The sequence below is a fragment of the Eutrigla gurnardus genome, assembly GCF_963514095.1.
Source record: "Eutrigla gurnardus genome assembly, chromosome: 7".
Classification (NCBI taxonomy): Eukaryota; Metazoa; Chordata; class Actinopteri; order Perciformes; family Triglidae; genus Eutrigla; species Eutrigla gurnardus.
Genome location: NC_139921.1, coordinates 18,248,817 through 18,268,884, shown reverse-complemented (window position 1 = coordinate 18,268,884; position 20,068 = coordinate 18,248,817). Strand labels below are relative to the sequence as shown.

Here is a 20,068-nt window from a genome sequence, read left to right as displayed (position 1 = left end):
TTCCCGTCAGGTCGAGCAGTCGCCCCGGGGTTGTCAGGGGAAACAGCTGGCCTCTATCCTGGTTTGTCCAGCAGTTTATAATCCACAGCTTCCCTTTCTGATCAGGCTTTGTCACACTCATTTCAAAAAGCCCTTTTAAACTGATTTACACCAGCGCTGTCGCCCTCATCTGAGAATAGCTCCTTACAAACACGCCATGATGCTCAAGATAGAACATACTGTAAACAACCTCAGCATCATTAACATCACGGGTGAATGAGAGAACTCCTCATCAGAGGACAGATATGTTAATTTGATAGGGAGCACTGAATCCCCCTAATGGTACAAGATTAGAGGCTGATCAGATTAGGATGGTTCTCCAGTGCCATGCCTTTTATTTTTAGAAACCCGAGACACTGTGGGGACACATAAAGAGTTTTTCTATCACTGCAGATGTGGACAGATCGGCATCTCTGAACAAAAGCATATTGGAGGGGAAGATATTCATAGTCAGAGCAGTTGGTCGCTTTTGAGGCCTGAAAATATGTTTATTTTTAGAGGCTTGTCATAATGCATTATTGGCTGGGTTGGTGTGATTGTGGCATATTTTTATGTTGTTGCCTACTGCCCAGAATAAAAATAAACCGATCTCCTCCTCCTCCTCTTCCTCCTTTCTCCCATTTCTTGGCTTTGTAGAACTGTAGCTCTCATGTTAGGAGGGCTGTGGTCACCTGCTTCTCGGCTGGCTGCTGTGGGCGCCATGGCAACCGGCCTGTCCGCTACTGCAAGCGTTGCCATGTCAACCACCACAGCAGCGAGGTGGGGGCTGCGGCGGAGACCCATCTGTACCAGACCTCGCCCCCTCCCATTAACACCCGAGAGTGCGGAGCGGAGGAGCTTGTGTGCACCGTGGAAGCTGTTATAAGGTGCATTCACCGTGTTTATACTGACAGCCACACTTACAGGTCACATGCCTGCCAGCGTGGGGAACATGTTTTTACATGAACAACAATACTGCATGAAATAAGATGATTAATGTGCATGCTGTGTCATGATGTTTTCCATCAGTGTATTAGTTTCTTTACTACTCGTTCTCCATCGACATGACTCACACTTCTCTCCGCCTCTGTGAATCCTCTCTTATCCATCCAGCCTTCTTAACGAGGCAGAAATTCACGCGGAGCAGCGTGAGTTTGAGCTGAACAGGCGTCGTCAGATGGGCCTGTCCGCCTCCCACCACTCTCTGGACAACATCGAGTTCGACAACAAGGAGGACGACCAGCACGACCAGCGGCTCCTCAGTCAGTTTGGCATCTGGTTCCTGGTGTGTAATCGCAGGCGTTCGCTGCGTCTGTCAATAACAGGGAGTCGTGAGATAAGAATGTTTACAGTGCAGGGCCTCTTATCACTACCTTGTCAAATTTAATGGTTATCTGGCTGATTGGTTTCCTTCATTTGCAGGTGAGCCTGTGCACGCCGAACGAGAACACGCCGACAGAGAGTCTGGCTCGGTTGGTCAGCATGGTCTTCCAGTGGTTTCACTCCACCGCCTACATGATGGACGACGAGGTCGGAAGCCTGGTGGAGAAGCTAAAGCCTCAGTTTGTCACCAAGTGGCTAAAAACAGTGTGTGAAGTGCGATTTGACGTCATGGTCATGTGTCTGCTGCCCAAGCCTGTTGAATTTGCCAGGGTAAGATCTATTATAGAGGGTGTACAGGGTTCAGATGTGGATGTGGGTGCAGGAAAGGTCATATTCAGAAAACACACGACTAACATGAGGATTATAACATCCTTCCTCCTGCTTGTCTCAGTTATAGCTTGTGTTACAGTTTTGAAAATGTCGCACCGTGCGACAGCTATGAATATCAATATGTCACTGAGGGCTGACATTTATTAAAACATATGGAAGCAGGTCACCATCTGAACCCTCTTGGCTGTGTTTGATCTAAGTCCGTCTGTGCACACTTTTCCCCAGGTGGGAGGCTACTGGGACAAATCATGTAGCACAGTGACCCAGCTGAAGGAGGGCCTGAACCGGATCCTGTGTCTGATACCTTACAATGTCATCAGTCAGCCACTGTGGGAGTGCTTTATGCCTGAGTGGTTGGAGGCCATCCGCACCGAGGTGCCGGACAACCAGCTCAAAGAGTTCCGAGAAGTGCTCAGGTACATCCACCACCTCCAAGAGTGTGCATATTGTAGCTGTTATTCCTGAAATAAAGGCATTTTTTTTTGCATACAAGCAGGGGTGGGGTTGATGAAATAATTGCTTATATACAGCCCGATAGCAGATATGTATTTTTAGTAGTCCAAATATAAAAAAAAGTAATGATTGAAGAATCTTTTCCAAAAATACTACTTTCAGCCTCAATGGCATATAATGTATGACATTTTACAGCACAGAAAAATCTCTGATTTAAGCACTGGTGTTTCACTCGTATGCATCAGTCTGGAAAATGTATGCATAAATGAAACAACTCGCCGAAGGGGGAAATAAAGCAGAGGCAATGCAAGGACAATCCAATTGCAGCTTCGAACAAATAATAGGAATGAACTGAAAATCACTGCTTGTGTAACAGTATCCAAGGAACATAATATTCTGCTCTGCCTTTCTGCTTTCAGTAAGATGTTTGATATTGAGCTGTGCCCCTTGCCCTTCTCCATGGAAGAAATGTTTGGCTTCATCAGCTGCAGGTTCTCTGGCTACCCAGCGTCTGTGCAAGAGCAGGCTCTACTGTGGCTGCATGTAAGCACGCATTCACACACACACTATCTCATGTCCGGCTCACATCCTGCGGTTCTGTCCAGAGTGCGTGTGAATTGAACAGGTTGTCATAGAGTGTGAGAGTCTGGGCAGGGGCCCTGCTGAATATGGATCTGGGTCACCGAATGAGACCGAGAGATAGCAGGGATTTTGCCTTTCATCCCTTATGCACTCACAGCTTGCCACCCTGTATACATGGATCAATTTCAAATGTTCTGTCACAATTATGATCAAGAGATGGCATGAATGTATCCTTATTATAGGTCACATTCAAGAAGTGGTGCCCAGTTTGACTCCGTACATCTTTCTCTGCATGGTATATCTCTTAGTAGGACATTTGTCTGATATATGATGCAACGCTATACATTTTACTGCACAATGACTACATTTACTTTTCATACTATAAGTGCATTTTGCTGATAATACTTACATATTTTAAGTAAGGTTTTGAATGCATGACATTTACTTGTAGTGGCGTATTCTTACAGTATAAGTGCATTTAATTAAGTAAAGGATCTGAATACTTCCATCACTGCAGATCTTTAGCGTTGGAAATAATATAAAAACGATCTGCATGGTGAGTACTGGTGTAATGATAGTGAATGGACTCTTTAAATGTGTATGTTTATTGGTTGGACCCAGGTGCTGTCAGAACTGGACATTGTGGTGCCTCTTCAGCTGCTGATTGGGATGTTCTCTGATGGAGTGAACTCTTTGAAGGAGCTGGCCAATCAGAGGAAGGCCCGCGCCTCAGATCTGACTAGCAACACTGGGGCTCGCAGGGTGAGGAAGACACCAAAACTATTTCCCAAAGGGTCCAAATGCTCATTTTCATTTATTTTTATTCCAGTTTAGTTCAGTAATAAGCCAGGAAAAACACATCCCTCTACTCAAAACATATCTTGACGTGATGGTTAGACAATTTGTCATATTTTATACCATTTATTGGAATGTACTGCATGTTGCCATGGTAACTGCCAATGTCTAAATATAGCTCCCTTAAAGGGCTTAATTGAACTTGACTGTGATGCAGATCTATCATTGAAATATGTAGCCGAGCAAGTCATTATAACTGACAGTAACAGGGAAACGTTGGAGACTAAAAGACTGTCGGAAGCATACACGGTTTAAATTTGTAGTGACACACATATTCAACTTAATATCTTGATGCGGTCTTTGCTTCTAGGTGAGCGTGGTGTCAGATCCAGGACGTCGTGGGCAGCACAACACCCTCAGTCCGTTCCCCAGCCCCTTTAGGAGCCCCTTCCGCAGCCCCCTGCGCTGCAGCCCCTTTAAAAACCTGGGTCACGCCACTGGCCACTGCGCTCTGGATCTGGACTGTGAAGATGATGACATGAACCTCGGCTGCTTCATCCTCATGTTCGACCTCATCCTAAAGCAGGTGACCACACGTTCCTGATGAAAAATACTAATAATCAAAGTTTAATTTTTATTCTCAATGGTGATGATACTTCTACAATATTATTTTGTTTCTTGTATGGGAGCAACACATGCCTTAATATAAGCACTCTCATATCAAATTACTAAACATGTGCCAAGGATACACACTGAGGTCTATTTGTACGCAGTTTAAAGACAATTATTATTATTATTATTGCTTTTTTCCATAAAGAGAATAGTGAAAACATTGCCCACAGGTGGGCTGTTGAGATGTGTGCTCCACTTTTGGTTCCTCTGTTTATGGTCGTATCCCCTGCTGTCCCAGATGGAGCTCCAGGACGACGGTGTGATGCTGGGTCTAGACAGCAGCCTGGGGAAGGATATCGTGGGCATCATCAACAACGTCTTCCAGGCCCCATGGGGGGGCTCACACACCTGCCAGAAGGATGAGAAGGCCCTGGAGTGCAGCCTGTGCCAATCCAGTATCCTGTGCTACCAGCTGGGCTGTGAGCTCTTGGAGAGGCTGACCCCCCGAGAAGAAATCCGCCTTGTGGTGAGAAATAGCATGCATTATTATGCACCTAATATAAATAAACCCTGTTCATTAAGCCAGTAAGGCTTTAGCCCCCATGTCCCCCACTACAATGGTTTGTCAACTTCGAAATAGGTAGCTGAAAATGACTTGTAAATGACACTGATGAATATCACGCTCAGCGGATTTGCTGGTGAGTATATGAAACATATAAAGGAGAAGTTTTGACAGTGTTGGATTTCCTCTACAGGAACCTACGGATAGTTTGGAGGAAACCTTGCTCTTGGGTCAGCAAGATTTCTGCCTTGGTGCAGAGAATGGAAATGTGGAAGGAGATAACCAAAGTGGTGTGCACATTGACAACACCAGTAACCATTCTCCTGATAACCCGTGTAAGTATCAGTTCTGTACGCAATATTAAAAATAGTTAAATGTATCAGCCATAACAAAATATAATTTCATGAATTGTTTACTGCCAGAAGAATACCAATAATCCTTTGAAGAGGTTGTCACCATTTGTGAAAATACACTTTTTTTTAGCTAAGCTGCTAGCTGTAGCTTCACATTTAATATTATAGTTATTACGATATTTTGTATTTCCTTTCTAGCCAAGAGTAAGATGAGAAGCTAAATACCACTCTCATGTTTTTAAAGTAAATATGAGCCAGTAGCTAGGAAATAGCTAGCCTGGCTCTGTCCGAGCAGCCTTTTGCTAACTATTTTACAATTTATATCTCTTTTGTTTAATCCATACAGAAACTGAAGTCAAAGTCATTCACCAGGGTTATACCTGACTATTTCTTGGCCAGGTGGAGTGACTTCTTAGAATCTTAAAACAAACAGAAATGTGCTGCTCCTGACCACGAAATAGCTGGTTCCCCCTGTTATGCTAAGTTAAGCTAACTGGCTAGCTCCAGCTCCACATATACTGTACAGATGTGAGAGTGGTATTCATTTATCACCCTTGTTAGCATCGATATTTTTCATACCCGTCATTCAACTATGTCTGCTCTATTATAGTGCTTGAAAGTAACTTGAAAGTTGAGTTGTTACACTCTTCCTTCTAGCCATGAAGAATAACTCTGATAAGAAGTTCTGCTACCAGCAGCTCCCGGTGTCTTTGAAGCTCATATACACCATTCTGCAGGTACTACTACTACATGAGCAGTAACTGGAGGCATTCAAGAATGTTGTCCGTGATTTATTTGAGTGTGCTACAGCCTGACTCACACACCTCCTCTGTATGCAGGAAATGTCCAAGTTTGAGGAGCCTGACATCTTGTTCAATATGCTGAACTGTCTGAAGATCCTGTGTCTCCATGGAGAATGTTTGTACCTTGCCCGTAAGGATCACCCCCAGTTTCTGGCCTACATCCAGGAAAAGATGCTCATCCCGAGGTATGTGCTTTATGTTTCTAAATTGTTGTATTTAACTCCTTGAGAGCAGTGAGTGTATGAGTGTAATTGGTGTTTGTGTTGCAGTCTGTGGTCCATGTTGAAGTCAGAGTTTTGCCAGCTGGCCTCCCTGGCTGTGCTGCAGCTTCTCCACGCCCTGTCTCTGTCGCATGGAGCGGACATCTTTTGGAACCTCATCAATAGAAACTTCAACAGCAAAGACTGGAAAATACGATTCGAAGCAGGTAAGGGCTAGGCTTTGGGTGTAAAATTACAAGTGTTGTGTGTCCGATATCGGTGTATAACCGTGTATGCAAGTATTGACACCTCATCACAGTCACCATGATGTGACTAAACCATCCATTTTATTTTTTTATTTTACTAGCATAGTGGTTGTGGTTCTGTATGAATGAGCCGTAAGACCCCCGGTCTGCTTATGTAATATGCTACCTACGTAAACCACTGCCTGCCCACATCTCTTCCTTTTGTTGTCATGGTTACCGTATGGCTTAAACAGGCGGTTAAGAGGAATTGCGGGATTATTATGGTTTTCTCGCCTTGTGATTGGCAGAGAGGGGCTGTATGACCTTGAGCCAGAGGCAGAGGTCAGGTGACTCAATGTATGAACCTTGGTAGACAGGAGGACTATCAAATTGACAATCGTCCCAAACATACAGTTCATATTTCCCAAAAGATGTAAAATGATTAGCCTATTATGCATATACATTCCCGATATATTGGTAAAATGAATTCAGTCATTCAGTCTTTACAACTAGTAAAATTATGCATCATGATGACAGGTTCAAATGCATATAGACTTTATTACAACCACAAGCTCTACTAATGTTAGAGCTTAATAATAATAATCTTATAGAATTATTATTAGTGTTGAAACAGATATAATTGTGGTCATAAATCATACAAATTTAAAACTTTAATGATACCAAAAAGGCAATGTGGCGCTGCTCTGCTGAGGTCTCTTAATCCCACACTGACACCTAGTGGTCAACACTGACTGCTGTCCATCAGCCTAGAATGGGTTAAAGTCTATGGATTTCAGAATAAAGTATCTATTTTTGTTTTTTTGATCATGAGTGAGTCACAATAAATAAAAGCAACAATTACGTGAAGAGTTGTTTTTTATGACTGGAAATGTCATTCCACACACAGGGGATGTGAGAGATTGTATTGTCATCTTGCAAACACAATAACTCATGAGTATTATATTAGCTGTATTTTTATCTGACACACATAGAGTAGATGACCGATGACTTTGTTTTATACCTATTTTTGTACATTTTGCAAATCAAAGCTAAAGATATATGAAGATATGTAGATATGAATGTTCATTTTGATACACCTATGCAACTATGATGACTTAAAAATAGAAGTAATACATTTACTAATAGCTGCTTCTGTTTATTATAACTAAGTAATGGTGTTATCAGCTGTTTCTTCTCATTGTGTGATCTTGCTGATGATTTTTCTGTTCATCAAACTCCCAGTGGAGAAGGTCGCGGTGCTGTGTCGGTTCCTGGACATCGGCGCGGTGACGAAAAACCACTTGCTGAAGTATTCACTGGCCCACGCTTTCTGCTGCTTCCTGGCCTCTGTGGAGGACGTCAACCCAGCTGTGGCCACCCGGGCCAGACTGCTGCTGGACACCATCAAGAGGCCGGCCCTGCAGGTGAATTTGTTTGGCCCCATTAAGGTCCAGTGCTTAACTACAATCATTCACGTCCCTGTTGTGTATTTACATGTGTGTTGTTTGTTATACAGGGGTTATGCCTGTGTCTGGATTTCCAGTTTGACACTGTTGTGAGGGATCGACCCATCATCCTCAGCAAGCTCCTGTTGCTGCACTTCCTGAAGAAAGACATTCCTGCGCTGAGCTGGGAGTTCTTTGTCAACCGCTTTGAAACATTGTCTCTCGAGGCTCAGTTACACCTGGACTGCAACAAGGAGTTCCCTTTCCCTACTAGTATGTAGCTGCTACGTCCCAACTCAGAGTTTTTACAGGCGCTCCACGTGCTCTGCATGCATGTTTCCTGGCAGAATATGTATTGTGACATAATCACTACAGCCTAATGGTGTCTCAAATGATTATCTTTCTCTTGACAGCCATCACTGCCGTGCGAACCAACGTGGCCAACCTCAGTGATGCAGCAATGTGGAAGATACGACGCGCCCGCTTTGCTAGGAATCGGCAGAAGAGTGTACGTTCCCTCCGTGACAGTGTGAAGGGAGGCCCCACAGAGTCTAAACGGGCCTTTTCCCTCCCTGAGTCACTGTGCAACCGAATCCGTGAGTAGAACAGATCAGCCAATCAGTCTGTCAATCAATCTGAAAATGAACCTGTGTCACTTTCATTCAGTGTGTGGTCGAGCAGTGTTTGCAAATGAGACTTTAAGTGCCTCGTGATACAACTACAGAGACAATGACTGTATCTTTAAGTCAACTTATTACCACTTTATGTGCAGAGAAGCACCTCACACTGTCTCCACGGTGCTAATGTGGTGATCATAGCTCATTTCCCTAATCTTTGACGGTGAAATCAAATGCTTTTTTTTATTTGCAAATACTATTAGACCAAAGTTGACCCATTTTCCTAATGTTTCTCTCCTCACTCGTTTGTTCCCAACATTTATCACACTTGAATACTTTATTTAATAAAGGAGGAACTCCCAACCATGCAATTCATTTTATCTTTGGCTCTGCGTAGGTTGTAATAGGCTGTACTTGTTTTGGCGTCACACAGATGTGATATGGCATTTGTGATTAGCCATAATACCTGATAACACTTGAAGTCTATACTGTTTTGTGGCCATGTAGTGTTTTTTTGTGTGTGTGTGTTCATGTGTTTGTGTGTGCACATGTGCTGAGTGACGGTAAAGCTCAGACATGTGTCCTGTGCTACCTTCCCTGTACATTATCTTAAATTGTGTTCTTCGTATGTGGTTTTTAGCTCTAAGGCTTACGAGGCAAGAGCACTCTGCCCCGACACTGGGAGATATGATAGAGAAGGTCCTGCCAGGTAAATAACAACCTGAATCTGAAACATTAGTCTTCATAATCACATCACATTGGAGGAGAATGAAGTATCGTTAACTATAAAGCTAACATGAATTCATGATGGAAAAAACACAAAAAAGCAATGTTTACTGTATGGTGACAGTATTTTTCATCTTGATTACACCAATTCTGAGCATTAGATGAATTCTAATTAGAATTGACCTGACAGTGAAAAAAGCTGAAAAGCAACACTCTGCAACAGCCAGCTGGTCATGTTTGTGTTTACCCTGTTTACATACTTCATGTCACACTGATATATGTGTATTGCATGTAAGTGGACAGGGTGAGTCGGCTCCTCTGTCCAGAGTTGACTCTGTTGTTGTCCCCCTGGTCCTGCACCCTTCCCTCTCCCCCTCTTCTCCTGTGTCTGCAGCACATATCCTCCCGCACTTTAACCCTGACGCTTCAGCCCCTCTTGCAGGCCAGACCCCCTCTCCCGAGGACGACACTGTCATCAGAGACCTGCTTCCAGAGGACGCCGGCATCGATCACCAGACGGTTCACCAGCTCGTCATGGTGCTGATGAAATTCATGGCCAAAGACCAGAGCAGCGCCGAGGCCGACATCGGCAGCGCCAAGGCTTTCAACACAGTAAAGCGTCACCTGTACGTGCTGCTGGGTTACGACCAACAGGAGGGCTGCTTCATGATTGCGCCTCAGAAGATGCGCACTTCTACCTGCTTTAACGCCTTCATCGCTGGCATTGCACAAGTGAGTGACATTTATCACCCTTTCTGGTATTCTGTGACTCAGGCTACAGATTAACTGGTGCATTTAGTAGCACATTGTAGAGAATATAACAGTATAATATGAATGCTGACGATCTGAACTTTGTTTCTTCCAGGTGATGGACTACAATATTGGTTTGGGGAAGCAGCTGCTCCCCCTGGTGGTCCAGGTGTTGAAGTACTGCACCTGTCCCCAGCTGAGACACTATTTCCAGCAGCCGCCTCGATGCTCTCTCTGGGCCTTGAAGCCACACATCAGACAGATGTGGCTGAAAGCCTTGCTAGTTATCCTCTATAAGGTATTCTTTCTTATTAAAATGTGTCATACGTTTCATTCAGTTTTCTAGATATGTTTTTTCACCTCTAGTGATTGCTGAATTTCTCTGTTACATTGTTTTTTTCTATAAGTATAAATTACAAAGAGAATAACATAAGCTTATTCTATTTTTCAATGCACCACAGTATCCTTATAGGGACATGGATGGGAGTAAAGTGGTCCTCCATCTGATCCACATCACCATCAACACACTGAATGCCCAGTATCACAGCTGTCGTCCCCACGCAACAGCGGGACCACTCTACAGCGACAATTCCAACATGAGCCGCTACAGCGAGAAAGAAAAAGGTGAACCAAAATAAAGGATGTTGTTTACCTCAACACCAGACTTCTGAAATGCCTAGTGTGCTGAACTGTTTTTTGCTTTTTTAAAGACACCTTTTATGACGGCAAATTAGGCCAACATTTTAGAAGAGGAAGCTTTCATTTTAAGCTTTAAATGTAATTTGTTAAGATGGCATGAAAATGACTTTCCAGCGAATGACTTCCGAAGGCTTTCTTTGCCTCTTAAATGCAAGAGGCCTGCTGATGTAATTTTTTCCTCCATCTTAGAAGAGGACAGTGTATTCGATGAGTCAGACGTCCATGACACGCCGACTGGTGCTGCTAACAAGGAGTCACAGACCTTCTTTGCCCGTTTGAAGAGGATTGGTGGTAGCAAGTCTGTGAAGTACCAGCCAGTCGAGCTGAATGCCAAGAAAAGTAAGAAGCAAACGTAGTATAACAGCAGAACATATTTTGAAGATTGCAGGAGGGTGTTACTTTCATTAAGTGTTATTTTTCTTCTGTGTATCAGGTGAAATTGAGCTGTCAGAGTACCGTGAAGCCAGCGCCCTTCAGGACAGCATTCTGCACTGTGTGAGGGAGGAGAGCACCAGGAAGAAGCGGCTGCAGGCCATGCACAAGCAGAAGTCTCTGGACATCTCCAACACTGATTCCATCCTCTTCAATCTGGACGAACACCGACGGAAATCCTGTATTGATCGCTGTGACCTGCAGGCGCCCCCTGTGGTCCTGCCGCCATCCTCAGCCGTGTCCCACAGCAAGCATCATGGGAAAGGATCGTCCGATGGCTCTTCGGTTCGGGTGGAGGGCAGCGATGCGGTGGACCGACGAGGCTCCAAGCCTGTCATCCCAGAGGTCCGCCTCAGCTGCATGGAGACGTTTGAGGACAAGTTGGATGTGGGCTCGCTTGGGGGATCAGCTCAGGGGAAGGAGGACCAAGACCTCATCGATCTCTCCTCCGACTGCACCTCCATTCCTGAAAAACACTCACTGCTCTCCATGTCCGACAGCGATTCCTTGGTGTTTGAACATTTGCCTCCCCTGAGGATCGTAGAGAGTGATGAGGAGTTCGACCTTAACACCATCATAGCCCACAAATTCAACGGGAGTCCAAAGTTCTCTGCTTCACCTGCTAGCAGCAAGACTTTGCAGCTGTCCCCTGTGGTTCAGGTGAGTGTCGAGGACTGTTCCAGTGACAAAAAGATCCAGGGCCTGCTTGTGGACGAAGGGGGCTCGGAGCAACCGTTTGTGGTAAAGATTCCAAATCGTGTGACTCCCAGCGCCTCTCTGGATCTTCCAGACCGCCTGGAAAATGTCTGCCATGAAAGCCCCATGACCCTGAAGCAGAAGAGAGACCTGCTGAGGAAGACGCCACATGTCCCCGACACCTCACTAGACGACATGTGTGACGAGGTAAAAGCCGGGATGGCACTGGGGACAAGTCCGTCTGGTAGGACCATCTTCTTGGACATACCAGAAGACAAAGTAGAACCTTTTTCTTCCCCAGAAAAAAGCAAGAGTGGCAGCAATGACGAAGAAGAAGAGGACGGGGATGATGAGGAGGACGATGACATGTGTGATGAAGCAGACAGCGACCAAAAACCTGACAATGAGGACGACAACGATGAGGCAGAGTTTAAAATCCAGATTGTTCCCCGACAACGGAAGCAGAGGAAGATCGCTGTCAGCGCCATTCAGAGAGAATACCTGGACATCACATTCAATATGTTCGACAAGCTGGGTGGTGAGCAGACCACAGAAACCGGTAAGAAGGAGAGATGGAGAAAGATAATCCCTACTTTACCAGTGTGCTGTTCAGGTGATGGGTCATTTATTTTTAAAATAATTTTTAAATAGTGTTTTATTATTATTATTATTGATTATCAATAAGGTAATGTTGTGCAGACTTTTCCTCATCAATCTGCACTTTAATTGCATTACCAAATAATGACAGTGTAGCATTGACAATTTAATACAAGCTTAATGTGCACGGTGATGGATAACACAATTCAACTCTAGTCTAATGATATTTGTTCACACCTTACCCCATATACAAAAAGAAGTCAATGGCAGCTTGGCATGCTGGGAAAAATGCAACACAAAATCTAATGGAACGTATAAAGGTAAAAGATACATGACTTTTAGTAGAAAAATTAAGAGTGCCAACGCATGGGTATGCTCCTTTAAGTTGTTATGATATAAGTGTACTCTGGAACATGTGTAAGCTGCTTCAAACCTGTATTTAATCATCACTCCAGCTCTGTGGTGTCCTGTGGTGTGTTTCTATGGATGTGTTCGCTCTTCCATTTCTTCCATACTAACAGTTTAGAGGTTTTTCAGCACACACCAGAAGCTGTGTAACTATATCATTTGACTAAGCGTAAAAGAAGCACACAAAACTGCAAACTGTGTTCTTTTCTAAATTTGAAACTGGTGGTGCCAGAAACAAAACACGTAAGCAACTCCACGGAAGCAACCAATTATTAAATTAGTACTAAATAATCTTTAACAATAATGTTAGCAAAAGTAGTGCTTATTACTACTGGATTCCCATATCTTAGCAGTTTTTTATTGGCATTAAACGGCATATATTCTGATGCCAATGCCCCGCCCATTTTTTTTTTTTTTTACCAATATTGCCTTGCAGATCACAAAGTTCTGTCTACATTGGAAAAGCCACGAGAATCTGCCTCAGCCCCAACGCTCGAAGCTGCTATGCCTGAAACAAGCCACCGCTCTTCAGTGTCAAGTAGGATCCAAATACTTTGCTTCTTAGTCTCCTTATGAACCTCAATAAATCTGACTGTTGTGGTATCCTTATGAGAGCCTCAATTGGCCTTTTTTAAATTGTTTGTTTGCTATCTCATATACAACCAGTGCAGACAACAAAAAAATACTTAAAAATCACATAATATTATTATTTGACATCTTATAATAAAGCCATTGAAATTCCTGAGAAGATGCAGAAAAAAAACAAACTTTTTTTCAAATAAGCTTCACTTTAAAGTATTGGTATAATGTTTTAGTTTCTCAAAAAGACTGAGGTAATTATGCCCTCCTAATCATATTGATCGTCTCTTTTCATGTGTGTCTTACCTATTTACATGTAACCACACACACACCCACACGCACAGTTGTTGGTGTTGCTGAAAAGGTGTTGGCAGGAACTTCACCTCAGGTGTTGTTTTCTGTGTCTAACCTTTAGCTCAGTACCGTCAGGTGAAGCGAGGCTCTCTGGGAGCTCTGACCATGAGCCAGCTAATGAAGAGACAGCTGGAACACCAATCCAGTGCACCACACAACATCAGCACCTGGGAGACAGGTCTGTCGCCTTCCATATTTCTTTATCCCATAATGACCCCTTGTGGATATATGCGGACATACAGCAGTAACATATGTACATAAATAAAATAAAGTCAATACTCCTCATTCAGCATCTAATAACTGAATCTTACCAAACGCCTTCTGTTCTTCTTTGTAATCACTGATAGTCTTCCTTTTCTAGGTCCTACAAAGACCAGTCTGCTCTCAGCACCAAGCACAGTCAGCATGTTTGTACCCGCACCCGAGGAGTTCATTGAAGAGCAGCCGACCACGATGTCTGACAGGTGAATGAATCATTCAGCAGCTACACCTGTCCATGAGACACGTCAACTGAATGCCTGTTTTATCACTATGCAACGTCTCAGGTGTCGCGACTGTGCAGCCGTGCTGGAGGAGTACGACGAGGAGACTCTCGGCCTCGCAGTGGTCGTTCTCTCCATGTTCATCCACCTAAGCCCTGATTTGGCAGCTCCGATGCTTCTTGACATCATGCAGTCTGTGGGCAGGTAGAGCCGCTCCAGCAGTCTACATCCCCACGGCACTTCACCTTCAATTGAAGTTTCATAACTCATCCTCAGAACTCATGCATAATTCATCCCCAAGTCCTAATCCGCTGCGTTAACTTCTTTCAGGTTGGCATCTAGTGCCAATTTTTCTGGACAAGCAGAGAGGTACGAGACATTAAAGCTGTCATAGCAGTCTTCGCTGTGCTTATGGCTGGGTTTAATAATACATGTGAAGTGTGACCGCCTGTCCAAACGCAGCCTTTCTCCCTGTGATGTTTTGCAGTATGTTGATCCCGGGGAATGTAGCAGGTGTAGCCAAGCAGTTCCTCCGCTGCATGTTCCACCAGCTGGCCCCTAATGGCATCTTGCCCCAACTCTTCCAGAGTAACATCAAAGGTCTGCTCATACCACTGACGACTAAACTCAAAAGTCCCTCACTATTTCTATTGACATACAGCATGTATTTATGTGCATTTTGACCTTGTTGCACTAATATTTACATTATATAACCTATAGTAGATGCATATTATACTGCTTTACTTTACACATTTATTTAAATGTATCTATTTTTCCATAATAATAAGACTAAGTTATTAGTTTCCCGCTGGACATAGTGTCACTTTCATTTTTTTGTATGTCTTTCTTTGTTTGTTTTTGCAGATGGAAGTTTTCTGCGAACACTTGCATCTGCTTTGATAGATTTTAATGAACTGAGTTCTGTTGCTGCCCTCAACATGCTGCTGGAGGTGGGATTTATTTTCTTCATGCAATTGTGTTGCATCATTTAGCCAGCAGGAGGAGCTCTTGTCAAGGCAAAAGCTTTTTGTAGCTACAGCTACATGAACAGCATAAGCCCATCTAAAACAACAAATCAACGGGGCATTCAGGAAAACCTGCCTTACTCTGCGCCACTGTAACAGTTTATTGTCACTGTTAAAGCTAAATAAATGACACAGATAAGAACCCGTTGATGCATGAGTTCATCCAAGCAATCATTTGTGCTTCAGTGTCCTAAATCCCCGCTCTCTTTATGAGCACTGTGATTGATCAGGACTGAATGATCAGTTAAATGGAAATATCTTCGCTTATAGCTTATAATTTCATTATGTAACCCTGTTATGGTTTATGCCTCTGTGCCCTCCAGGGCTTGAACAACAAGAAGAGTCTGCCAGCAGGGGGCACAATGCTGCACTGCCTGGACAACATCGCCACCTTCATGGAGGCTCTTCCCATGGACTCTCCTAGCAACCTGTGGACAACCATCTGCAACCAGTTCCAGACCTTCCTCACCAAACTGCCCTCTGTGCTTCCTCTCAAAGTAGATATCGACTCTTCCGTTCTCTTAGTCATGGTCTGATATGGTCTAATGTGATTACGGCCCGGAGGAAAAAGCATCTAGCAGTGCCCTTGTCGGGTTCAATAGGACAGATGTAATTGATATGACTCTGACGCTTTTGACCTTGGAGGTCAAATTAATGAACTCTAATCAATTTATCACTGCAAATGTAAAGTCCAGGAATATAGCTGTGCACTATGCAATGATTTTCAACATTTTAAAACCTACCGACAGTCAAGAGTGTCTGTTTTTATTCTTTTTGCAATCTGTGTGTCTCATTAGTGCCCCATGGATTCCAGTTTGAGGATCATCATTTGTCTGTTGAAAATCCCAACCACAAATGCAACCCGGGTAAGCCAGCCCGGGGCAGAGTTATATTTACTGATATGTCTGAATTCTGGTCTTTTATATCAAACCCTTCCTCTTCCTCCACCCTACAGAGTCTACTGGAGCCTTTCTCTAAGCTGCTGAGCTTTGTCATCCAGTATGGCATGTTCAGCCTCTCCTACCTCGTCGAACTATGTGGACTGTGTTACAAAGGCTTCAACAAGGTAGCCTGAGTGTGTTTATGTGTGAATCGAGTTTCATTTGTAGGAATAAGGCCTGTGTTGTCATCTGGCGTTGAAAGAGTTAAACCTTTTAAACTAATCTGCTATGTAAAAAAAAAAAAAAAAATGTTGAGCTCCTGTTCTCAGGCCTCTTGCTCATCTCTTTTGGTGATACACCTACTTCCCTGGCTCTCCAGTCAGCCAGAAATGTGGCCATGTGTCGCCGATGATTAAGTAGGCAATCAGCTAGTATTGATTAACATGATTAGTTGGTGTGCTAGGCTACGGTGTGTTTTCTGAGTGGCTGTCTCAGACAGAGATGGAGCCAGGGCTGTCTGCACTGTTGGGCCAGATGGATCCTCGGGTCCTCCACCACTGTCAGCGCTGCATGCTTTATGTCTCCTGCAGTATTGATTTTCTACATCCTCTTTAATTCCTCACCGTATAATATCCGCTTCTCAAAACCCAGAGTCACTATGAGCAATTGCTTTTGGAACCCGTCCTTTGCAGCTGTTTTATGGAGTGGTGAGGTTTCTGGGAAGCGTGGTTATCTTTGGAGGGCAGGTTTTAAGGACACATAGTCAGGTTCTCTAAACCTACTAAAGTTTGTCACCATGCAGCGTTAGTCACTGCACTGTACGCCAAATGCGACTGGGCCCTCTAGCTTAAGGACAGCCTATGATTTGCTATTTACCAAACGGACATGCTCCATTAACTTTTGATTATGAGAGTGCCTACGTACAGGTATGCGCATTAACAAAGCCACGCAGTGCGAGTCGGGGAAGCAACTCTGCATTCTGTAAGAGCGGAGCAGCGTGTGCCTGCGCCTAACATAAGCAAACATGACTGCATAGAGAAAGAAAGAGGCAAAGTGGAAGCCAGAAGATGACAGTGTGGTTTGTAAACAGGCAGCTGGGCTTTGTGTGGAAGGGATGAACAAAGAGAGCAGCCTGTCCTCAGGGAGGGAGAAGGCAGCCTGACAGCCTCATCTGAGCTGCCTGGGACTCTGGGAGGAGAGATCTGGACTGGCCTAAATCTACTCCTCAGCTTCACTATTCTCTGTCTATTCTCTGTCTCCCTGCCTTGCCTCCCTCCCCTCTCGCTGCCTGTCCTTCCCCCTCTATTCAGGCTACAGAGTTTATGCTCTCCTCGCAGCATGAGTAAGGGAGAGTGATAATAGAAAAAGGCAGTCTTGCTGCATCAGTACATTTACTCCACTTTCTATCTCCTCGCATCCAGGAGAGAGATAAGTTCTACATGTCCCGCATTGTGGTGTTAGAGCTTCTGCAGGCTCTCAAGTTCAAATCTCCTCTGCCTGACACAAACTTGTTACTGCTGGTCCAGGTAAAAAAATATATATTTTATGCACTTCAATTTACAAGAGCCAAATGAATCACAGCGGTTCAATCCTGGATACAAATCTCAAAACCTTCTGTGGAAATTTCTCAGTTTGTTTGTGCAGATATCGGTACACGGCTAGCAGAATCCACCATCATCCAAAAGCACATGATCTTAACGCTGCCGGGGGTAAGACTCTCGTCGATGTGTGTTTGGATCTTATTAGAATTAGCCTCATAAAACAGCAGGAAATAACGATAGATCCCACTGTGATTCCTCCTCAAGGATAAACTGTTTGTGTTGCTGTTCTCCACAGTGCACAACAGCAGCCATGGAATGCATGAGACAGTACATAAGTGAGCTCCTGGACTTCATTGCAGATATGCACACGCTAACCAAACTTAAAGTAAGTCTCCATGTCCTCGTGGAGTATTTTGTTCATATGAAGAGTTTTTCCCCAATACTGTGCTTATTATTGGGGCTTATCTTTTCGGTGCTTCAAATAGAGTCATATGAAGGCTTGCTGTCAGCCGCTGCATGAAGATACGTTCGGAGGGAACCTGAAAGTGGGCTTGGCACAAGTCGCTGCCATGGAGATCAGCAAAGGCAATCACCGTGATAACAAAGCTGTGGTCCGCTATCTTCCCTGGCTTTATCATCCGCCCTCCACCATGCAACAAGGGTAAGTATGACAAAACTACAGATGTCAGTCCATCCAAATATCATAAAAACAGATTTATCCACTCATAAATCTCTTGTAATATCTTGATTCGTCCAATTTGTGAGCTATTCGTCAATGAGAAAAATAACTGTTTGTATGTAACTTGGGCGGACCAACCAAATGTTAGCAAGGCTAACTGATGGTGAACCATTGAGTATAATCCTGAGAAGTATGAGGATAACGTCATTTTTTTGTGAAACTGAATTTTAACGTTTTTCTCTCTGCAGACCAAAAGAATTCATCGAGTGTGTGTCCCACATTCGTCAGCTGTCCTGGCTACTATTGGGCTCCCTGACACACTGTGCCCTGCACCAGGGCTCCACCTCTTGTATGCCCATCCCCCTCGATGCCGGCTCCCACATCGCAGATCATCTGATAGTGATCCTCATTGGTTTTCCGGAACAGTCAAAGGTCTGGCGGAAACAAATCCCTTTAAGTGACCCCACCCAGTTTTAGTTAATATGATCTATAACCACCTCTCTGGCCTTTTCTGCTTTGTTCTTGATCTCTGTCCCCAGACGTCGGTGCTGCACATGTGCTCTCTGTTCCACGCCTTCATGTTCGCCCAGCTGTGGACCATCTACTGCGAGCAGGCGGCCGCTGCCCCGTCCCTGCAGAACCAGAACCAGACCGAATTTTCCTCCAACGCCATCCTCACAGGCCTGGAGTTCTGGAGTCGGGTTACACCCAGCATCCTGCAGCTCATGGCCCACAATAAAGTGGTGAGTGCTCTGCCTCATGTTTAAGGCAGCTAAGGACGGAACAAGGTGCCTGGAAAACCTTCAACCTTTGTATTAATTTCCTTTTTACATAACTAAATATGTTATATAAAATCCAAGTTTTGACTGATGGCATTTTTTCTCTCAGATGGTAGAGATGGTGTGTCTTCATGTCATTAGTTTGATGGAAGCCCTGCAGGAGTGCAACTCAACCATCTTTGTTAAGGTTTGCTGTCCATTCTGATATTTTCTGCTCAGTTTATATCACCTTAACATGTAACCTAATACCTAATCTCATTCTTTCCTATAGTTAATCCCTATGTGGCTACCCATGATTCAGTCAAACCTTAAGGCAAGTATAAATAAAAAAACGTACAGATTAATAATAAGCAAGTAAATATCAACTTGTTAGATGATTTCAGACTATGACATTCGCTCATCTTCCCTTCCTTGCTTCATCAGCATCTGTCCGCGGGGCTGCAGTTGCGTCTCCAGGCCATCCAGAACCGTGTGAACCACCAGTGTCTGCAGGGCCAGACCTCCGGAGCCCCTCCGTTTGCTCTGCGCAAATGGCTGCAGTGCACTCAGTTCAAGATGGCTCAGGTGGAGATCCAGTCGTCTGAGGCTGCCTCGCAGTTTTACCCCATGTGACCTGCTCTCTGTTTGCCTTGGGTCCGGTCTCGATCCGGCCTGGGTCCAGTCTGGGCGCATCCTCTCTGGCTGAACCCTCTGACCAAAAAAAAGGACTCTTCTGTAAACTGATGGTGTGATTCATTTGGATCATTCTCAGCAACTTTATTATAACACTTGCATATGTACAGTAAATCTATGCTATTGTAAAGTAATGTCACTGGAGCTGATAATTAAAGGTCTGGCAGGCTTATGTGGGATAATTGCATCAGGTGCCTAACTGTTGTATTCAACAGATTTGAAGAGTCTGTAGATGACGGAGATAATTTCTATAGACCCATGTTAGTAATAGTGAGGGTGTGAAAGCAAATGCTTGTTGAATCTTAGATATGCTCACTCTGTTATATTCATATTCTATCACTTTATAAGTTGCTTGGTTGAAAGCTGGATA

The 20,068-nt window shown here is 44.1% G+C and overlaps 1 protein-coding gene across 6 annotated transcripts in view; it reads left to right on the top strand.

Annotated features, from left to right (window-relative positions):
• unc79 (unc-79 homolog, NALCN channel complex subunit) overlaps window positions 1–20,068 on the top strand; it is a 30,037-nt gene extending 9,969 nt beyond the window's left edge. Inside the window, exons 12-51 of one of the 6 annotated variants that reach the window (XM_084012874.1) lie at window positions 676–905; window positions 1,132–1,303; window positions 1,441–1,671; window positions 1,957–2,147; window positions 2,604–2,727; window positions 3,388–3,528; window positions 3,932–4,147; window positions 4,472–4,699; window positions 4,929–5,070; window positions 5,746–5,825; window positions 5,928–6,076; window positions 6,161–6,318; window positions 7,579–7,760; window positions 7,853–8,054; window positions 8,195–8,377; window positions 9,039–9,107; window positions 9,567–9,856; window positions 9,990–10,172; window positions 10,336–10,498; window positions 10,763–10,912; window positions 11,007–12,260; window positions 13,143–13,244; window positions 13,701–13,817; window positions 14,001–14,103; window positions 14,185–14,325; window positions 14,452–14,490; window positions 14,609–14,721; window positions 14,986–15,071; window positions 15,470–15,643; window positions 15,944–16,012; window positions 16,102–16,212; window positions 17,449–17,553; window positions 17,659–17,736; window positions 17,864–17,953; window positions 18,054–18,229; window positions 18,496–18,679; window positions 18,787–18,990; window positions 19,136–19,213; window positions 19,298–19,339; window positions 19,450–20,068. In XM_084012874.1, coding sequence (XP_083869000.1) covers window positions 676–905; window positions 1,132–1,303; window positions 1,441–1,671; window positions 1,957–2,147; window positions 2,604–2,727; window positions 3,388–3,528; window positions 3,932–4,147; window positions 4,472–4,699; window positions 4,929–5,070; window positions 5,746–5,825; window positions 5,928–6,076; window positions 6,161–6,318; window positions 7,579–7,760; window positions 7,853–8,054; window positions 8,195–8,377; window positions 9,039–9,107; window positions 9,567–9,856; window positions 9,990–10,172; window positions 10,336–10,498; window positions 10,763–10,912; window positions 11,007–12,260; window positions 13,143–13,244; window positions 13,701–13,817; window positions 14,001–14,103; window positions 14,185–14,325; window positions 14,452–14,490; window positions 14,609–14,721; window positions 14,986–15,071; window positions 15,470–15,643; window positions 15,944–16,012; window positions 16,102–16,212; window positions 17,449–17,553; window positions 17,659–17,736; window positions 17,864–17,953; window positions 18,054–18,229; window positions 18,496–18,679; window positions 18,787–18,990; window positions 19,136–19,213; window positions 19,298–19,339; window positions 19,450–19,638 — 6,939 coding nt within the window. In that variant the 3' untranslated portion in view covers window positions 19,639–20,068. Of the gene's footprint in view, window positions 1–675; window positions 906–1,131; window positions 1,304–1,440; window positions 1,672–1,956; window positions 2,148–2,603; window positions 2,728–3,387; window positions 3,529–3,931; window positions 4,148–4,471; window positions 4,700–4,928; window positions 5,071–5,745; window positions 5,826–5,927; window positions 6,077–6,160; window positions 6,319–7,578; window positions 7,761–7,852; window positions 8,055–8,194; window positions 8,378–9,038; window positions 9,108–9,518; window positions 9,857–9,989; window positions 10,173–10,335; window positions 10,499–10,762; window positions 10,913–11,006; window positions 12,261–13,142; window positions 13,245–13,700; window positions 13,818–14,000; window positions 14,104–14,184; window positions 14,326–14,451; window positions 14,491–14,608; window positions 14,722–14,985; window positions 15,072–15,469; window positions 15,644–15,943; window positions 16,013–16,101; window positions 16,213–17,448; window positions 17,554–17,658; window positions 17,737–17,863; window positions 17,954–18,053; window positions 18,230–18,495; window positions 18,680–18,786; window positions 18,991–19,135; window positions 19,214–19,297; window positions 19,340–19,449 lie in introns of all 6 variants that reach the window. The other 5 variants (XM_084012873.1, XM_084012872.1, XM_084012877.1 and 2 more) reach the window with 5 other exon arrangements.